Source organism: Lynx rufus, unplaced genomic scaffold (assembly GCF_022079265.1).
Source record: "Lynx rufus isolate CCGP_SWC_20201006 ecotype Redwood Valley unplaced genomic scaffold, mLynRuf1.p SCAF_3, whole genome shotgun sequence".
Taxonomy (NCBI): domain Eukaryota; kingdom Metazoa; phylum Chordata; class Mammalia; order Carnivora; family Felidae; genus Lynx; species Lynx rufus.
Genome location: NW_025814845.1, coordinates 85,170,356 through 85,187,393, shown reverse-complemented (window position 1 = coordinate 85,187,393; position 17,038 = coordinate 85,170,356). Strand labels below are relative to the sequence as shown.

Genomic DNA, 17,038 nt, shown 5'->3' with positions numbered 1-17,038 from the left:
GTAGCTAATATTCTAGTTGAGGAAATGGATAATAGATAAATGCACAAGTAAAATACTTGTGTATTGATCCTGAACAATGATCCTGAACAGTATGGGAGTATTGGGAGTGCTGACCCCCCTGCATACTTGAGAATTCATGTATAACTTTTGACTCCCCAAAAAGTTAACTACTAAGAGCCTACTTTTGACCAGAAGCCTTACTGATAACATGATTAGTCTGTTAACGCATTTTGTATGTTATATGAATTGTATACCGGATTCTTAGAATAAAGTAAGCCAGAGAAAAGAAAATATTACTAAGAAAATCATAAGGAAAATACATATGCATTTACAGTATTGTACTGAATTTATTGAAAAAAAAATCTATGTGTAAGTGGGCTTGAGCAGTTCAAACCCCTAATTGTTCAAGGATCAACTGTAGTGTGTCTGAATGTAGTAAATGCTATTATGAAAATGAGCAGGTCAGAGGAGATGAAGTTCCAGGAGCAGATTGGAGTTGGAGTTATTAAAAAGAGACAGGGACAGCCTCACTAGGAGAAGCCAGACATGAGTCAAGATTTGTAGAAGGTAAGAGAATGTGCCGAGTTACCATCCGAAGGAAGAGCATCACAGTCCATAGGCCCAAAGGTCATGAGACAAGAGGATGCCTGATATGTTTAAGAACTACTCAAGGAACCACAGTGACTAGTGGAATAGAGTGAGTTCAGGGGAGATAGGAGGTGAGATCAGAAATGTTTACATCTGGGGGTGAAAGTGGTGGTAAATTATTATGAAAGACCCTGTAAAATAGTCTGTAAAGAGTATCTTAAGAAATTTGTTTCTTATTCTGAATGACATACGGAACCACTAGCTAGTTTTAAGCAGAGGAATAATAGGATCTGACTTAGATTTTGACCAGATCACTGGGGCTGCATGGGTGAGAATAGATTGGAGTGAGGGAAGGGAAGATGAGGGAAGCCGTTGTAGTAATGCAGAACACAATATCAATTTATTTTCTCCAAGTTTTCAATTTTGTATATAAGCAGATTGCATTCTGAACTTAGTTCTCATCAGTATACTTCTTTAATGAGAAAAATAAAGGAAAACAAGAAACTTTTTATCTTTGTCCATGGAGTCTCCCTCACTCATCTCAGATTTTAGGGCATCTGTGTGGCTCAGTCGGAAGCATCTGACTTGATTTGGGCTCAGGTCTTGACCAACTGAGGTCAATTAGGAGCCTGCTTGGGATTCTGTCTCTCCCTTGCTCTTTGCCTCTGTCCTGCTCACACTCAAGTGCACACTCTCTCTCAAAATAAATAAATGAACATTAAGACAAAGTCAATTGCATTTTAGTTTGGGATTTATAAATAATAGATATAACAGATTCTTAAAATTAGCTTCAAGATTAAAGTTTCTATCTTACATCCTGTTTTTTAAATTTTTTTTTTTTCAACGTTTATTTTTGGGACAGAGAGAGACAGAGCATGAACGGGGGAGGGGCAGAGAGAGAGGGAGACACAGAATCGGAAACAGGCTCCAGGCTCTGAGCCATCAGCCCAGAGCCCGACGCGGGGCTCGAACTCACGGACCGCGAGATCGTGACCTGGCTGAAGTCGGACGCTTAACCGACTGCGCCACCCAGGCGCCCCTTACATCCTGTTTTTTAATTGTTTCCTATATTAGTAGGAAAACAATCCTTTTGGGAAAAAAAATTGGAGGATATGGATGTGATCTACATAGTTAGGTCTGAGGAACAAGATTAGAATTCAGAAACATTAACATCCAGCTTTAATTACATGGTCTGGTAACTTTGTTGTGCTTCATAATAATGAAGAAAGAGAGTGCTATACTGATTTTTCACTGAGATCACCACAGTAGACAATCAAAATGCAAGAAATCAGTCTCTCTTCACTACCTCTAATGGAACGTATCATATATGGGATTTCACCATTAAAAGCATGGAAGTCAAGGGGCGCCTGAGTGGCTCAGTTGGTTGAGTGTCCAACTTCGGCTCAGGTCATGATCTCGCGGTCTATGAGTTCAAGCCCCGCATCGGGCTCTGTGCTGACAGCTCAGAGCCTGGATCCTGCTTCGGATTCTGTGTCTTCATTTCTCTCTGCCCCTACCCCGCTCATGCTCTGTCTCTCTCTCTCTCTCTCTCTCTGTCAAAAATAAGTAAACATTAAAATTTTTTTTTTTTTAATGTGGAAGTCAAAGAATTGCTCTATTAGCAGCATCTAGTGAGTGATTCAGGAGATTAGATAGTACTTTCTTGTGAAGATTTTATTAATTTGTAATAATGAAATTCTTTGTAGTCAAAGCATTTTGACTTGGCATTTCATCTCTTCAGAACCACACTGAGATGTTTGAATCATAATTATTCCGGTATATATTCCAAGATCTCTCTATTTTGCTATATACTGAACATTGCACTGATGTCAAGCCAAGTTTTTCTTTGGTTGCTCAAAAAAATTAAGATGTTCGAGTTACCCATCAAACTTCATCATATTCTGACCACAGCAGTCCTGGAATTGTGTGGAATCAAATTGTAACTCCAGAGTTTATTGGCGGGCTCAGAATGAATGAACTCATTCTAACAAGTTTAATCAACAAGATCTATATTGATAGACTATTCAGGATCAGTTGATTAGGTGAGATTTTAGGATAAATTAACTGCTTTGGTGAATGGATAGTTTTAAAATACAAAAAAGAAAAAAATGGATTAAACTTTTGAGTGATTAACAGAACTGTTGCAGGAAGTATATACTTGTGAATATGTATTGAGCACAATTTAATGTAGTAGCATTGAGACCAAAAAAGAAAAAAAAATGACCATTAAGTAGTCACCTGACAATATGTACAGATCAGTTAGAAAAAATATTGTCATTATTACCAAGAAAAAATAAAAGCCAACAACCTGATGAGTATTATGTGGGAGCATTTGCAAAACAAATTGGAAAATATCTATAGCAGTCGTTTGCCATGCTTAGGGCAGAGATCTTAAGGGTAGTGGCTCTGAGGAAGATGAGAATAGAAATGATCAAAAGAATTATGGGATGTTGTTTATGAATATAGATGTTTGAATGTATTATAATCATGAAAGGCCAAGCTGTGTCAGAATGAGGATGTTGTGCAGATCTCAGTGCACTGGGGATCTTCAGAGGCAGAGAGCACTGCCCTCTTACTGGGTGTCCAGGCCACAATGTGGGTCTCTGACAACAGGACTAACGTCCTGTCACAGTTCAACCACAAGACCATCCAGTTGTGTGTTTTGGAATATTGTGTCAAGCGTTTTTTAACATTTATATGACTTTACAGCCAAAAAATACGGGATTCCTTCCCAATTCTTGAGGACCATGTGACTAGCAATTGGGGCTTCGTTTCCAGGAGCAAGGTGCAGAACATTTATAGGGAACAGATGTGTGTTTGTATATGTATATGCATACATGATGTAATTTGTCTTTTATATCTAATATTAGTTGCTATTAATGACAGCTTATTTGACTACTGAGATTTAAGATACTGTTTTTAGGATCCTTTATGTAAATATGTTTTGAAAATATGTTGAGAAGATTGAAACAAAGTTTACAAGCTTAACCTAACAGACATATGTTATTACTCAGTCCATATATATAGTACATGTGGACACTTTTAAAAATTGAGTATTAGCCCACAAAGCAAGTTGCAAAAAATGACAACATTCTCTGTCTACAGTAAAGTTACCAATCAGCTATGAAAATATTAAAAGAAAAGAAATCCAAATCCATATGTTTGGAAACTAAAACCACTTCTGAATAAGTCATGCCTCAAAGAAATGAATTATAAGAAATTATAAAATACTTAAAGTTGAATGACAAATGGGTCAGTATATGTCAAAGCTTGTGCAATGCAGCAAAAATAGTTTTTGAGAGCAGTAAAATGATATAGCAGAAATGAAGAAAATTGAGACTAAACATTGAACTCAACAGTTACTCTGTTCTTTTTCTTATCTTTTAATATTATAAGAAAGGAGATTACAGAGTAGAGCAAATATTTAATGAAAGAAAACAGATAATGGCAAGAATCAGTTAAAAGCTGGGTTTCTTTCTTTAAGAATAATAATATAGGGGCACCTGGGTGGCTCAGTTGGTTGAGCATCTGACTTTGGCTCATGTCATGATTTCATGGTTCATGAGTTCAAGCCCCACATTGGCTCGCTGCCGTTGGCGAGGAGCCCGCTTCAGATCCTCTGCCCCCCCCCACCTCAGCCCCTCCCTTGCTTGCACTCTCTCAAAAATAAACATTTTTAAAAGAATAATAATATAAACAAAACTATTATAGGAAGAATGATGAAAGAGAAGCACAAATAAATATATCAAGAATTACAGACAGAATTATGGACATAGGAGATACATAAATAATCAGATGGGAATACTGTCAGATGCTTTTGGCAATACCTTTCTAAACAGATGAATTGACAGTTTTGTTGAAGATATAAATTACCGATATTAAATCAAGATTCAATGGAAAAGTGCAAATAGAAAAGTATATGTAACGAGTTAAAAACTAGAAAACGAATATACTTATAACAGTTATAAAGAATAGTTAATTATGAAAACGGCAGTTTCTCCCATATTAGTTAATGAAGTCAGTTTATTTTCAATCAGAATCCTAATTGGGTTTTTAATTGAATTTGACAGGATGATACTGAAATTTATATGGAATAGTAAAGGGCCAGCAATAACGTGGAAGGGATTGATAAATTTAAATGAAGTTAAAAAAAAAAAACTCTGTAAACAGTTATAAGAGACCATAAAATAAGTTAAAACATAAGCCATTGATTGGGAGAAGGTATTTGCATATAAATGACAGAAGATTTAACAACTTGTTCAGATCAACAAGAAAAAGATAACCTAGTCAGATAAAAATGGGCAAACAATATTAATGGACAGGTCACAAAAGAGGATTCTTAAATGACCAGTAAACCTGTGAAAATTTGCTGTATCTCACCAATAATCAATGAGATGACGCTAAGACACAATACAATTTCATGGTTATCAGGTTTGCAAACGTTTAGAAGTCTTATTTTCCAAGTGTTTTTAAGCGAGTGAGGAAAGGAGACCTCTCATACTTGTTGATATGTTTGATGGGAATATAAATTGGTACAGCCACTTTGAAGAGCAATTAAGTCATTGTAAGTAAAGTTGAAGATACTTATAATCCACCATCAGAAATTACCCTTCTGTGTACACATTCTTTAGAGACACTAATATGATCAGATGTGGGAAAATTGGAAACTGAATAAATGTCTATGGATAAAAGCTGGGTAAATAAACTATAGTTTATTTCTGTGGTGCAATACCATGCCATAGGTGAAATAGGTAAATTAGAACCATGTGACTACATGGATAAAACCTGAAAGTGCAGTGTTGGGCAGAAAAGCTTTTGCAGCAAGGCATACATAGTTCATAGTATGCAAAACACCCAAGGCAGTACCGTATGTTTTTAATGAATACAGACAGATACGGTCTTCACATTTTAGAAACATAAATAAGAATAGTAAACACCAGTGTTAGCATGGTGGTTAGAAGTTACTTCTGAGAAGGAAAATAAATATTTTTATTTCTGATGAGTATGGAGAAAAAGACTTCAGTTGTAAAGTTTCTGAAATAATGTTACTATTTTAAAAGTGTAGGGAGTAGATATGTGTTATGTCTTCGTTTTTTGCATGTTTGAGGTATTCATAGCTTTAAAAATTTGTATGCCTAGGAAAACAATAGAAAAATTAATAAAACTAAAAGCTATTTTTTTAAATGATCAGTAAAATTGATACATCTTTGGCCAGAATGATCAGGAAAGAAGAGAGAAGACAAGTCTTCATTGTCAGGAATGAGCCAAGTGACATCACTGCTGATTGTGACAGTCATTAGGAGAATAAAAGGAAAATACTGTGAAAAACTTTACACCAGTAAATTTGACAACTTTGATGAAATGGACAGATTCCTCAAAATACACTGACTACCAAAATTCCCTGAAGAAGAAATAGGCATAAACAAATTAAATGGGTACTTAAGAAACCTTTCTATAAACATAACGCTTGGCCTAGTTAGCTCCCACTACTTTTATTCAGCATTATAGTTTCTAGCCAGTGCATTAAAAAGAAGGAAAAGGCGTCCAACTTGTAAAGGAAGATGAGGTGAATGTCTCTGTAGAATGTTCAATAAAATCTACCTGAAAGCTACTAGAATAAGTGACTTTAGCAAGTTTGTTACAGGATACAAGATCACTATACAACAAACTATTATATTTGTATATGCTAGCAATACACAATTGGAAACAAAATAAATACATTATTTATAATGGCATCAAAAATATGAAACACTTAGGGAAAACACTGGAAAAAATATGTGAAGAACCTGTGACCTATAAAGCATTGCCAACAGAAATCGGAGAACTAAATAAATGGAAAGATATATTTATAGGTTGGAAGATGCAACATTGTTGTGTCAGTTCTCCTCAAATTTTGATCTATAAATTCAGTGCAACATCAATCAAATTCTAATACGCTTTTTTTTTACAAATTAATAAACTCATATATATATAAATACCAGAGACCTTGAATAAACAACCTTATGAAGAAGAAAGTTGGAATAGTAATTTCCTTTTTTCAAGATATTTTATAAAACTACAATAATCAAGAGAGCTGAGTAATGGGGTAAAACTAGACAAAGAAATGAATGGAATTAAATACAGAAATAGACCTACATGTATGTGCACAACTGATTTTCAAAATGATAATCTTTTAAATAAGTAGGACTTGAACAGTTGGTTATTCCATAGGGTACCAAAGAAACCTCACTTCAGTCCATACCTTGCACTTTATATGATAATTGTCTAAAATGTATCCTAGACCAAAATTTAAAACCTAAAACTATAAACCTATTTTGGTCTTGGGTAGTTAGGCAAAGTTTTTTAGATATGGCACTAAAAGCATAACCTGTTTTTTAAAATGGTAAATTAGATTTCACCAAAATTAAAGTTTTCTGTTCTGTAAAAACTACTCTTAAGAGAATGAAAAGAAGCCACATACTATAAGAAAATATTTGAAAATCATATACCTGATAAAGGGACTTGTATTAGAATAAAGAACTCTCACAATTCATTAATAAGAAAATAAACCATCCCCTCACCTCCAAAGGAAATGTGCAAATGGTCACTTTACCAAAGAAGACATACTGAAAACACATGAGATGATGCTTAACTTGACTAATCATTAAGAAAATTCAAATTAAAAACCACAGTGACATGCTTATGCACGCTTTTTAGAATAGCTAAAAATTTAAGAGATTGGCCATCCCAGTTGTTGGCATGAATGTGGAGTTACTTCCATAGTCTGCTGGTTGGAATGAAAAATGATACAACCACTGTGGAAAACAGTTTGGCATTTTCTTGAGAAGTTAAATATCTACCTACCATATGATCTAGCCATTCCACTTTTAGATATTTACCCAAAAGAAATGGAAGTATATGTCCATACAGAAACACTTATACACAAATGTTTATATCAGCTTTATTTGTAATAGACAAAAACTGGAAACAGCCCAAATGTCCATCAACAGATGAATGGATGGATGAATTGTGGTATTTTCAGAGTGTATGTTAAGCATGGGAATACTGCTCAGCAATAAAAAGAAATGAATATTTGATCTGTGCTATAACATGGCTGAGTTTCAAAAAAAATGTTGAGTGAAAAAAGGCAGACATACATATATATATTAAATCATACTATTTATATACACTTTTAGGAAATGTAAATGCTAATGTATGATGACACAAAACATCATTGGTTGGAGAGTTTGGGAGAGAGCCAGGAAGGAAAGATTTTACAATTTCTCTTACAGGGACAGGAAGAAATTGGGGATGATGGTGAATATATTTATTATCTTGATTGTGATAATGACTTTATGAGTGTGTACATGTGTCAGAACTACATGCTATAAATATAGTATGCACAGTTTGTTTCATGTCAGAGTTAGTCCAAGGAAATTTTTAACAGGAAAAAAAAAAGGTTTGTTCTGGAGTCAGGCTGTCTAGGTCCAAATCCCAGGTCTTTCACTTATAACTTAAAGCAAATTATTTAACTTGTTTATGCCTGGTTTCTTTATTTATAAAATGGAGCTAATAATAATATCTTTCTTACAAGAGTTAGTGTAGAGAACCGAATGAGATAATCCAGGTAAAATGTGAAACAGAAAGTATTCAATAAACGTTGATTTTACTGTTACTTGGCATTAATGTTGTTGAGTTAAATTGACCACATAGAGAAAAATCCCTTCTATTTCAGCCTCTTGAGTATTTCCAGTGTTATACTCCCTCATGGGATAGCCCATTCCATTGTTGGGTATTGTAAAAGTCATTGTGACTAATATAAATTATTCAGTGAGGATTAGTCTTACATTCAGAGACTTAAACAGGAAGAAGAGGAGGGGGAAAGAGAAGAAATTAGTTTCCACAATATAACAACTTATTCTAATACTTAACTACTTTTCCCATCTGGGGATTTTTACCCAGAATTCTCCCACATGCTTTTATTTAAGCACTTTCCTTGTAATCTGCTCTCTGAGGAAATGGTTTGGGGAATGTCTGAATTGGGTAATTTGTAAGGTTTTTAAATATTTGGTGACAGTAGTCATTTTACTGGGGGAATAAAAGAACTTTGTGAGGTGGCACACACAAACTCAGTATATGTAGGGCGACAAAGAACCACACTCATTGTTAAAGAAATTCCTAGACCTGCCTCAGACCCTCTACACCCTGGTAGCCAAGGGGATTAAAATTCTTAGAATCTAGGATTCAGGGCAAGGAGAATAAGCACACTCCTGCTCAGTTGCAGGGGCCCAATCTCATGAGACTGTGAATCTTTAGCTCATAGGAGTGATGGAAAGCACTAGAAACTTCTGGAACTGGGATGAGAGAGTGCCTCTCAGAGAAGTCTTAGCAGCTGCAGTGTTTGTTTTTGCTTTCACATGGCCAGGTTCCCCTAAAAGCAGTCTCAGGTAAAGCTGGAGCACACAAAGCTTAGAGATGGCAGTGGTGATGGTTCATGGATGCACAATGAGTAGTACTTGGAAGGAGAAGGAAAAAGGGGATTTTTCTATTTTACTTAAAAATATATTCTCTCTAAAAAATAAAAGTGGGGCACTTGGATGGCTCAGTCAGTTGAGTGTTCAACTCTTGATTCCGGCTCAGGTCATAATCTCAAGGTTGGATGCTCAACTGACTGAGCCACCTAGGTGCTCCTGGACAAGAGAAATTAAAATAAAATCAACCATTTTGTTAGATTCTAGCCAATTACATACATTATTGAAAGGGAGAGGCAGTAGATTAAACTTACACGACTTAAAATACTTCTACATTTTGTCTCAGGATAACTAAGAATTGGTCATATTTTGCTGGATTTCTAAAGCAAAAATCAGAAAAGGAATATAAAAGTAAAATTAATGTAGAGCAACTGCCCTATGAACTTTGGAAACATAATTCAACCAAAAACCCTGTTATACCTGAAAGAAAAACCAGGAACTTTTTTTCCCTTTAATTTTGAACCCTTATAATAATAAAGTGAAAGAATATCAACTCATACAGTAAAAGCACAATTTTATATTGTTTCAATTAGTGTATCGTGTTAGTCAGTTTGAACAAATGTAACCTGGAATGAAAGATGCTCGTAGGGACCTAGTGGGCTTTTTAGAAGGAGAAACACTAAGTACAGAGCAGTTTTATTAATGGTTCGTATCAACTCAAAATATAGTTTATGCATGAATAGGGATAGAGGCTAGAGTAAGCTTTCTTTGATGGGTCAAAGAAAAAGACATACTTTGGTAATGCAAACTGTAGATTAGTTTGAAAGAAATCAAATATACTAATATTCATGAGGAAGTATTTTTGGAGTGGGAAAAGGGGAGAAGATAGTATTTTGAAATAAGAGTATAAAATAATACTCTTTTGTGGAGAATTTGTATTGGATTATTAGAGGGTGCCCACATTTTTCCAGTAAGTAACTAAAAATCCTTTGTATGTTTCTAACCATGAAAATGTAGTGATGGGGACACCTGACAGAATTGGGATTGGGTCAGTTTTAGGTGCTTCTCTTAGTTACTCCACTTCCTGTAAGAAGGTGTAGTTTGTTGTCATGTTTATGAATCAGGAGGCCATTGACTAGGTGAAGAATTAAATAGTAGTGGCTGTGTATCATGCACCCCTTGTTGTTTTCAAATTTAAATATCCATCTCTCTTTTGGCACGAGTTAACATGGAAAAAGGTTAAAAAAATGACCTTGAAACTATAATAGTTCTAATCTCTGAGTTCTAGACTTGTGATGTTTGTTTTCTTTTATACAAAGCTTTGTGCATACTGAATATTTTTACAGACCAAGAAGTATATTTTAAGAATGAAGAAATAAGAGGGCACCTGGCTGGCTCAGTCGGTAGAGCATGTGGCTCTTGATCTTGGGTTTGTGATTTCGAGCCCCATGTTGGGTGTGGAGATTACTTAAAAGTAGAAATGATCTTTAAAAAAGAATGAAGTTATAAGAACATTCCAGAAATTATTTTTAAAATAAAATGGGATGATGTTTCTGCTAGAGTAGTTTGTCCATTTCTTTCCTGAGGCTAATGAGGAGTTGCCCAAGTGTTCTATTTTGTACAGGCATACCTCCTTTTATTGCAGTTCACTTTATTGTGCTTCACAGATACTACATCATACTCATATTGAGGTTTGTGGAAACTGTGTTGAGCAAGTGTATTGGTGCCGTTTTTCTAAAAGCATTTGCTCACTTTGTGTCTGTGTCATATTTTGGTAATTCTCACAATATTTCAGACTTTTTTTATTATTACATTTGTTGTGATCTGTGATTAGTGAACCCTGATATTACTCTTGTAATTGTTTTGGGGTGACACAAACCACACTCATATGAAATGGTGAACTTAATGGATAAATGTTATATGCGTTCTGACTGTTCCACTGTCTGGCTGTTCCCATCTGGCCCCTAGAGAGGCTTTTCTATTGCCTGAAACACAATATTGAAATTAGGCCAATTAATAACCCTACAGTGGCCTCCAGGTGTTCCAGTGAAAGGAAGAGTCGCACATCTTCCATTTTAAATCAGAAGTTAAAAACGATAAAGCTTCATGGAGAATGCACATGTTGAAAGCCAAGACAGGCCGAAAGGTAGGCGTCTCGCTTCATAAAATTAACCTAATTGCGAGCACAAAGGAAAAGTTCTTGAAGGCTACTCCCGTGAACAACCAAATGATAAAGCAAAACAGCCTTATTGATGAAACAGAAAGTTTGAGGGGTCTGGATAGAAGATCAAACCAGCCACAACATTCCCTTAAGCTAAAGCGTGATCTAGGCCCTAACTTTTCTGAATTTTGTAAATTCAGAGCTGAGGAAGCTGCAGAAAAAAAGTTGGAAGCTAGCGGAAGTGGCTTCATGACGTTTTAGGAAAGAAGCCTCTCCATAACACAGAAGTTAAAGATAAAGGCAGCTGCAACATGTTACCCAGAAAGTCTAGCTAAAATATGAGAGTGGCTACACTAAACAACGGATTTTCAGTGTGGATTAAACAGTCTTCTTTTGGAAGGTGCTGCCATCTAAAACTGTCATAGCCAAAGAGGAGAAGTCAGTGCCTGGCTTTCAGAGTTTCAAAGAATAGGCCAATGGAGCTGGTGACTTTATTGCCATCCCCCACATCCTTCGGCCCTTAAGAATTAGGCTAAATCTACTCTGTGTTCTGTAAATGGGACAACAAAGCCTGAATGACAGCACGTCTGTGTACAGTATGGTTTGCTGAATATTTTAAGCCCACTGTTGAGACCTACTGTTTAGAAAAAGACTTTTCAAAATATTATCACTCATTGACAATGCACCTGGTCCCCCAAGAGTGCCAACAGCTATACAGTGAGATTCATGTTGTTTTCGTGTCTGCTGACACAACATGCACTCTGCAGTGCATGGATCAAAGGAGTAATTTCGACTTTCAAGTCTTAACATTTAAGAAGTACATTTCACGGGACCTGGGTGGCTCGGTCAGTTAAGTGTCCGACTCTTGGTTTCGGCTTGGGTCATGATTTCACAGTTTCATGAGTTTGAGCCCCACATCTGGCTCTGCACTGGCAGCCCGGGACCTGCTTGGGATTCTGTCTTTCTGCCCCTCCTCCACTCAGGCTGTCTCTCTCTCAAAATAAAAATAAAACTTAAAAAAAAAATTTCATAAGGCTGTAGCTGCCATAGATAAGTGGTTCCTCTGACGGATCTGGGCAAAGTAAATTGAAAACCTGGAAAGGATTCACCATTCTAGACATCATTAAATACATTATGATTCATAGGAAGAAGTCATAATTTGGAAGAAGTCGATTCCAACCCTCATGGATGACTTTGAGGGCTCAAGACTTCAGTGGAGGAAGTAACTACAGTTGTGGTAGAAATAGCAAGAGAGCTAGAATTATAAGTGGAGTTTGAAGATGTGACTGAATTGCTACAATCTCATGATAAAAGTTGAATGGATGAGTTGTTTTTTATGGATGAGCCAAGAAAGTGTTCTCTTGAAATGGAATCTGTTCCTGCTGAAGATACTTTAAAGATGGTTGAAATGACAATAAAGGATTTAGAATATTACATATATTCAGTTGGTAAAGCCAGGGGCAGGGTTTGAGAATACTGACTCCTGTTTTGAAAGAAGTTCTACTGTAGGTAATATGCTATCAAACAGCATCACATGCTACAGAGAACTTATTCATGAACGGAGGAGTCAATCAATGTGGCAAACTTCGTTGTTGTCTTAGTTTTAAAAATTGCTACAGCCACCCAAACCTGCAGCAACCACCACCATGATCAGTCAGCAGCCAGCAATGTGAGGGCAGGTCCTTCCACCAACAAAAAGACTGACTCGCTGAAAGCCTAGGTGATAGTTAGCATTTTTTCTCAGTAATTTTTAAATTAAGGTATGTACATTGTTATTTTAGATATGCTATTGCACACTGTATTTTAATAGACTATAGTGCAAACATACTTTCTTACATACTAGGAAATCAAAAAATTCATTTGACTCACTTCACTGCAGTATTTGCTTTATTGCAGTGGTTTGGAACCAAACTCTCCATGTCTCTGATGTACATATGTATACCATACGTTTTCTTCCCCTGAAATGTTTGGCAGCTCCAGCAAGAAACAGCTGCCCATTCTAAACAGGAAATCTAAACAGCTAACTTTCCAACAAACTTTGTGATAGATGTCCTGCACTGTTGATTGAGCATACCAGTTTCCAAGACATAAACAGGTTACTCTGTTTTATAATCTGTGTAGTAAAACAGAGCCATCAAATCCCAAGGGCCTACTCTCAGTATAATTTTTATACTGTGGTGGTGCTTTCATACCCAGTTTTTACATAAGTTCTATCATCCTCAAAACCAACCATGATTAAGCATTTTCTCTGTGCTAGGAAGGTGAATAGAATTTTTGTTTTTTTGAAGTACTTGGAAATCTCAAGGAGGTTTTACATGACATTATACAGAGGTCTTCTTTATTTATTTACATTGTTACCTGATTTTTCTGTGACCGAAAATAAAGCATATTTGATTGGCCTTTTTCGTAAAGAGTAGAGGGAAAAATAACTTGAAACCATTTATGATTCAGGAGAATATATTAAGGTTCTCCAAAGAAACAATAGGATATGTAGATATATGTAAAAAGTGAGTATGGAGGCTTAACAAGTCCAAAATCTGAGTAGGCCAGCAAGCTGGAGACAAGAGTGGAGCCAGTGATGCAGGGGAAGTCCAAAGGCAGTTCGCTGGAAAATTTCCTCTTGCTTGGGAGGCTGGTCTTTTTGTTCTCTTCACACCTTCAACTGATTAGTTGAGGCCCACCCACATTACAGAGGGCAGTCTGCTTCACTGAGAGTTTACCAATTTAAATGTTAATCTCAGCTAAAAACACCCTCCAAGGTAACACATTAATCATCACAGGGACTATTTTAATATTGCTGAAATTTAAGTTTTTCTTCCTTACTGACTTGATCTTAGTAGTACCCTTATACCTAAGCAAGGAGAGCCCTACTTTGCATTCTGCTTTGTAGAGGGTCCTGCTTTGGCCTTCATCCAGTTACATCCCTCCCCACAAGACCAGGGGACCATAGTTGTGCATTCACCAGGAGCCAAGCGCCCCCGTTCCATACCACCCTCTAGCTACTCAAGACCCTGGAATTCTTTGCCCAGGTTGCTACAAGCCTGTTCCTACAGCCTCTGTGGGCATTTCCCCAGGTCTGTGCTCATTCCTGTGTGAATCATTTGCTTGCATCATTTCTGCAGGGGCCAGTGGGTGGCTGTTTGGAGGAAGGGAGTGTGTAGGTTTGTGGCCTGGAGTTTCTGCCCTTGCACAAATGAGGCCCTCGATACAGACTGGAGCCTGAGGAAAGAAGAGAAGTGGGGTAGGTTGAGGGCCCTGTGCCTCTCTTCCTTACTCGGCTATGTTCAGGCAGTCTCTGAGGTGTCTAGAATGCCAAGCAAAGCTTCCAAGTCATCACAAAAGTATATTTATCAAGATAATAGAATGGAACATACTTTATGTTCAATTTATCATTTTGTTAGCTTGATTTAGAACTTTTAAGTATTACCATGTGTGGTATGTGGTCTTCCATTTGTACCTTTGCCCCAGACCTCAAGTGTTAGAGGCAGATCTTTCCTACTTAGGATGAGCAAATTCAGAGAATTAGAATTAGAAGTTGATTGTTAAATTTGAAATCTGAAATGTGTTACAAAATTTGGGTAGTGATTATCCCTAGGGGAAAAGAGGTTATGACTGGGGAAGGGCCTGGCCTATTCCATTTCTCGACTTGGGTGGTGACTGCATAGATGTTTATCCTTGGGCTTTGTGCATTCCTCTGTGTGGATGAGGGAATCTCTCAATAAAACAAGATGAAAGAAAAAAAAAAAACTAAAAAATGTATTGTTCTTAATTATGAAAAAAATCTGGTATCTCAGAAAAGCTTTTCTTTCAAACTTGTCTATCACAGATTATACTGCATCTGTTCTAAAAATCTTGGCCCAGTCATGGAAATGAACAGAAAAATTAATTTAAATGCTCTGGAAGACAGCTAAATAAATTCCACAATGTGTGTGTGTGTGCGTGCCTGACGTATCCATGAATGTGTGCGTTGGGTTTGCGTCCCCTAGTCCTCGGCCAAAGAAACAACTGAAAGGAAACCTCTCTCTCTTCTCTTCACATTCTCAGTAGTTCCCATGGGTTAATGAGAAAAATATTTTCGAGCATGCTTTTTCTGTTTGACTCTGAGTCTGTGGTTTGTTTATCCAAAAGAAGAAGCAGTGATAATTAAAGGCAAAGAGAAGTACTTCCTTTTTTCAGGTTAGAGAACCGTTGCTTGTAAACTTTGTTGTATAGTTCCATAAAAATACAAAACAAAACAAACGTTCTGGGCGTAGTTTCCACATCTAAATATTCATAACAGGGATTCATCTCTGTCTTTATCTTTCAGGTGTCCTCATCACTGAATAAGGAAAGTAATGAAGAAGGTATGGTATATTTTGGTTCTTGAGCTAGATGTGGAAACCAGACAAAAAAGCACAATAGATTAATTAGAGTTATATAAACCAAGTAAAATAACTGTTTTAAATAGTCACTAAAATTTTCAAATGAAATCATTTATTTTGTAATTTCAAAAAATGAGAAGGAGCACATTTACTGCTTTTAGGCTAGACAATAGTTTGATTATGTTAGCGACTTTTGGTGAAGTACTGAAAGTTTTCAGGTAATTCTGATAAATTTAATGAGACTCCAGGTAATCTGAATTTGCAAGATTCTTTTAATTATCTTGTCACCTTAATGAATCATTCGTTTTAAATAAATATCTTAAAATCACAGTTTATCGTAGGATGGAAAATAACTTAATTTTTGTTGCCATTATCTGAAGCTGTTTTGAGAAACAAGTAAAAATGTTCTGTAGTAAAAATTTCAAAATACAAGCATAGACACATATCATTTGTCTTTGAAACTTTGCAAAATTTTTGGCCCTTTGTTTTAATATAAAACATTAGAAGAGCATTCAGCTCGCAAAATTGGAGGAAAACTGAGAACTGTTTACTCTGTCAAGTTCTACGGTGTTTAGAAAAGAACAAATCCATAGACATTTCATGGGAAAGCAAGCTATATTCCTTATATGGGAAACTAACAGATTGTTTCTCTGCAGTACTATTCCATTTTTTGGATATTTGACAAGCAGTCAAATTTTACCATACAGGGTTTTTTCCCTAGACCTTTCATGCTGACGCTAGGGCACTAACTTCTGTGTTATTCAGTAGAGACTAAAATGATCCAGGAAAATGTAGGAAATAAAATGGGAAGGCTCCGGAGTGTTTAGCCCAGTTTTATATAAGGCTTGAGCCAAATGAGAGAACTTGGGATTTAAAGGGGAGTAACTTTAAATAGGGAAGTGTGTCATAGCAAGCTCATGATTGTTTTTATCTGCCTAAATACTTCCTCAAGGTGTAACTGAAATTTCTCTTCCCTCCATCTCTCCCTCTCTCCCTTGCTGTTTACCCCTTCCCTGACACCCCCTTCCACCATTTCAGACACAGAGCAAGTATGGCACTTCCTTGGCAAGTGACTGGAACATTTGAAGTTCTGTCATCAAGATTCCAATCTCCGAGGACTCCACGACTCCCTCTCCCCAAATGCTAGAGACCAGCAGAGCTATGAGAATTCACTGACTTCCTGTTAAAACTTCATTTTTTTTTCCCCAACTTCTTTTGAGATATACAATATGTAAATAAACTGAAATTTTTGAATTATTTGGGATATTTATTGGTATGAAAAGAAGATTTTGTTTAATTTCATAGCAGAAATTTAGAAGCAGTGAGTTTTGACTATACTAATTTCTGGGTTCCAAAGGAACCCAACCATTTTATTAGCTTTATTTCTATGGGTTAATGTAGAATTTATAAATTTAGTAAGTTAATAGATTTGTATAGATATTATTCTCATTTTCACACCATATTATCTTTTTGCAAGT

At 36.2% G+C, this 17,038-nt stretch overlaps 1 protein-coding gene across 2 annotated transcripts in view; it reads left to right on the top strand.

The window, feature by feature from the left end:
• Window positions 1–16,817, top strand: part of PPA2 (inorganic pyrophosphatase 2) — a 90,007-nt gene extending 73,190 nt beyond the window's left edge. For both annotated transcript variants that reach the window (XM_047091431.1, XM_047091430.1), the window contains 2 exons: window positions 15,506–15,542; window positions 16,599–16,817. In XM_047091431.1, the coding sequence (XP_046947387.1) occupies window positions 15,506–15,542; window positions 16,599–16,633 (72 nt within the window). In that variant the 3' untranslated portion in view covers window positions 16,634–16,817. The remainder of the gene's footprint in view (window positions 1–15,505; window positions 15,543–16,598) is intronic.
• The last annotated feature ends 221 nt before the right edge of the window (window positions 16,818–17,038 follow it).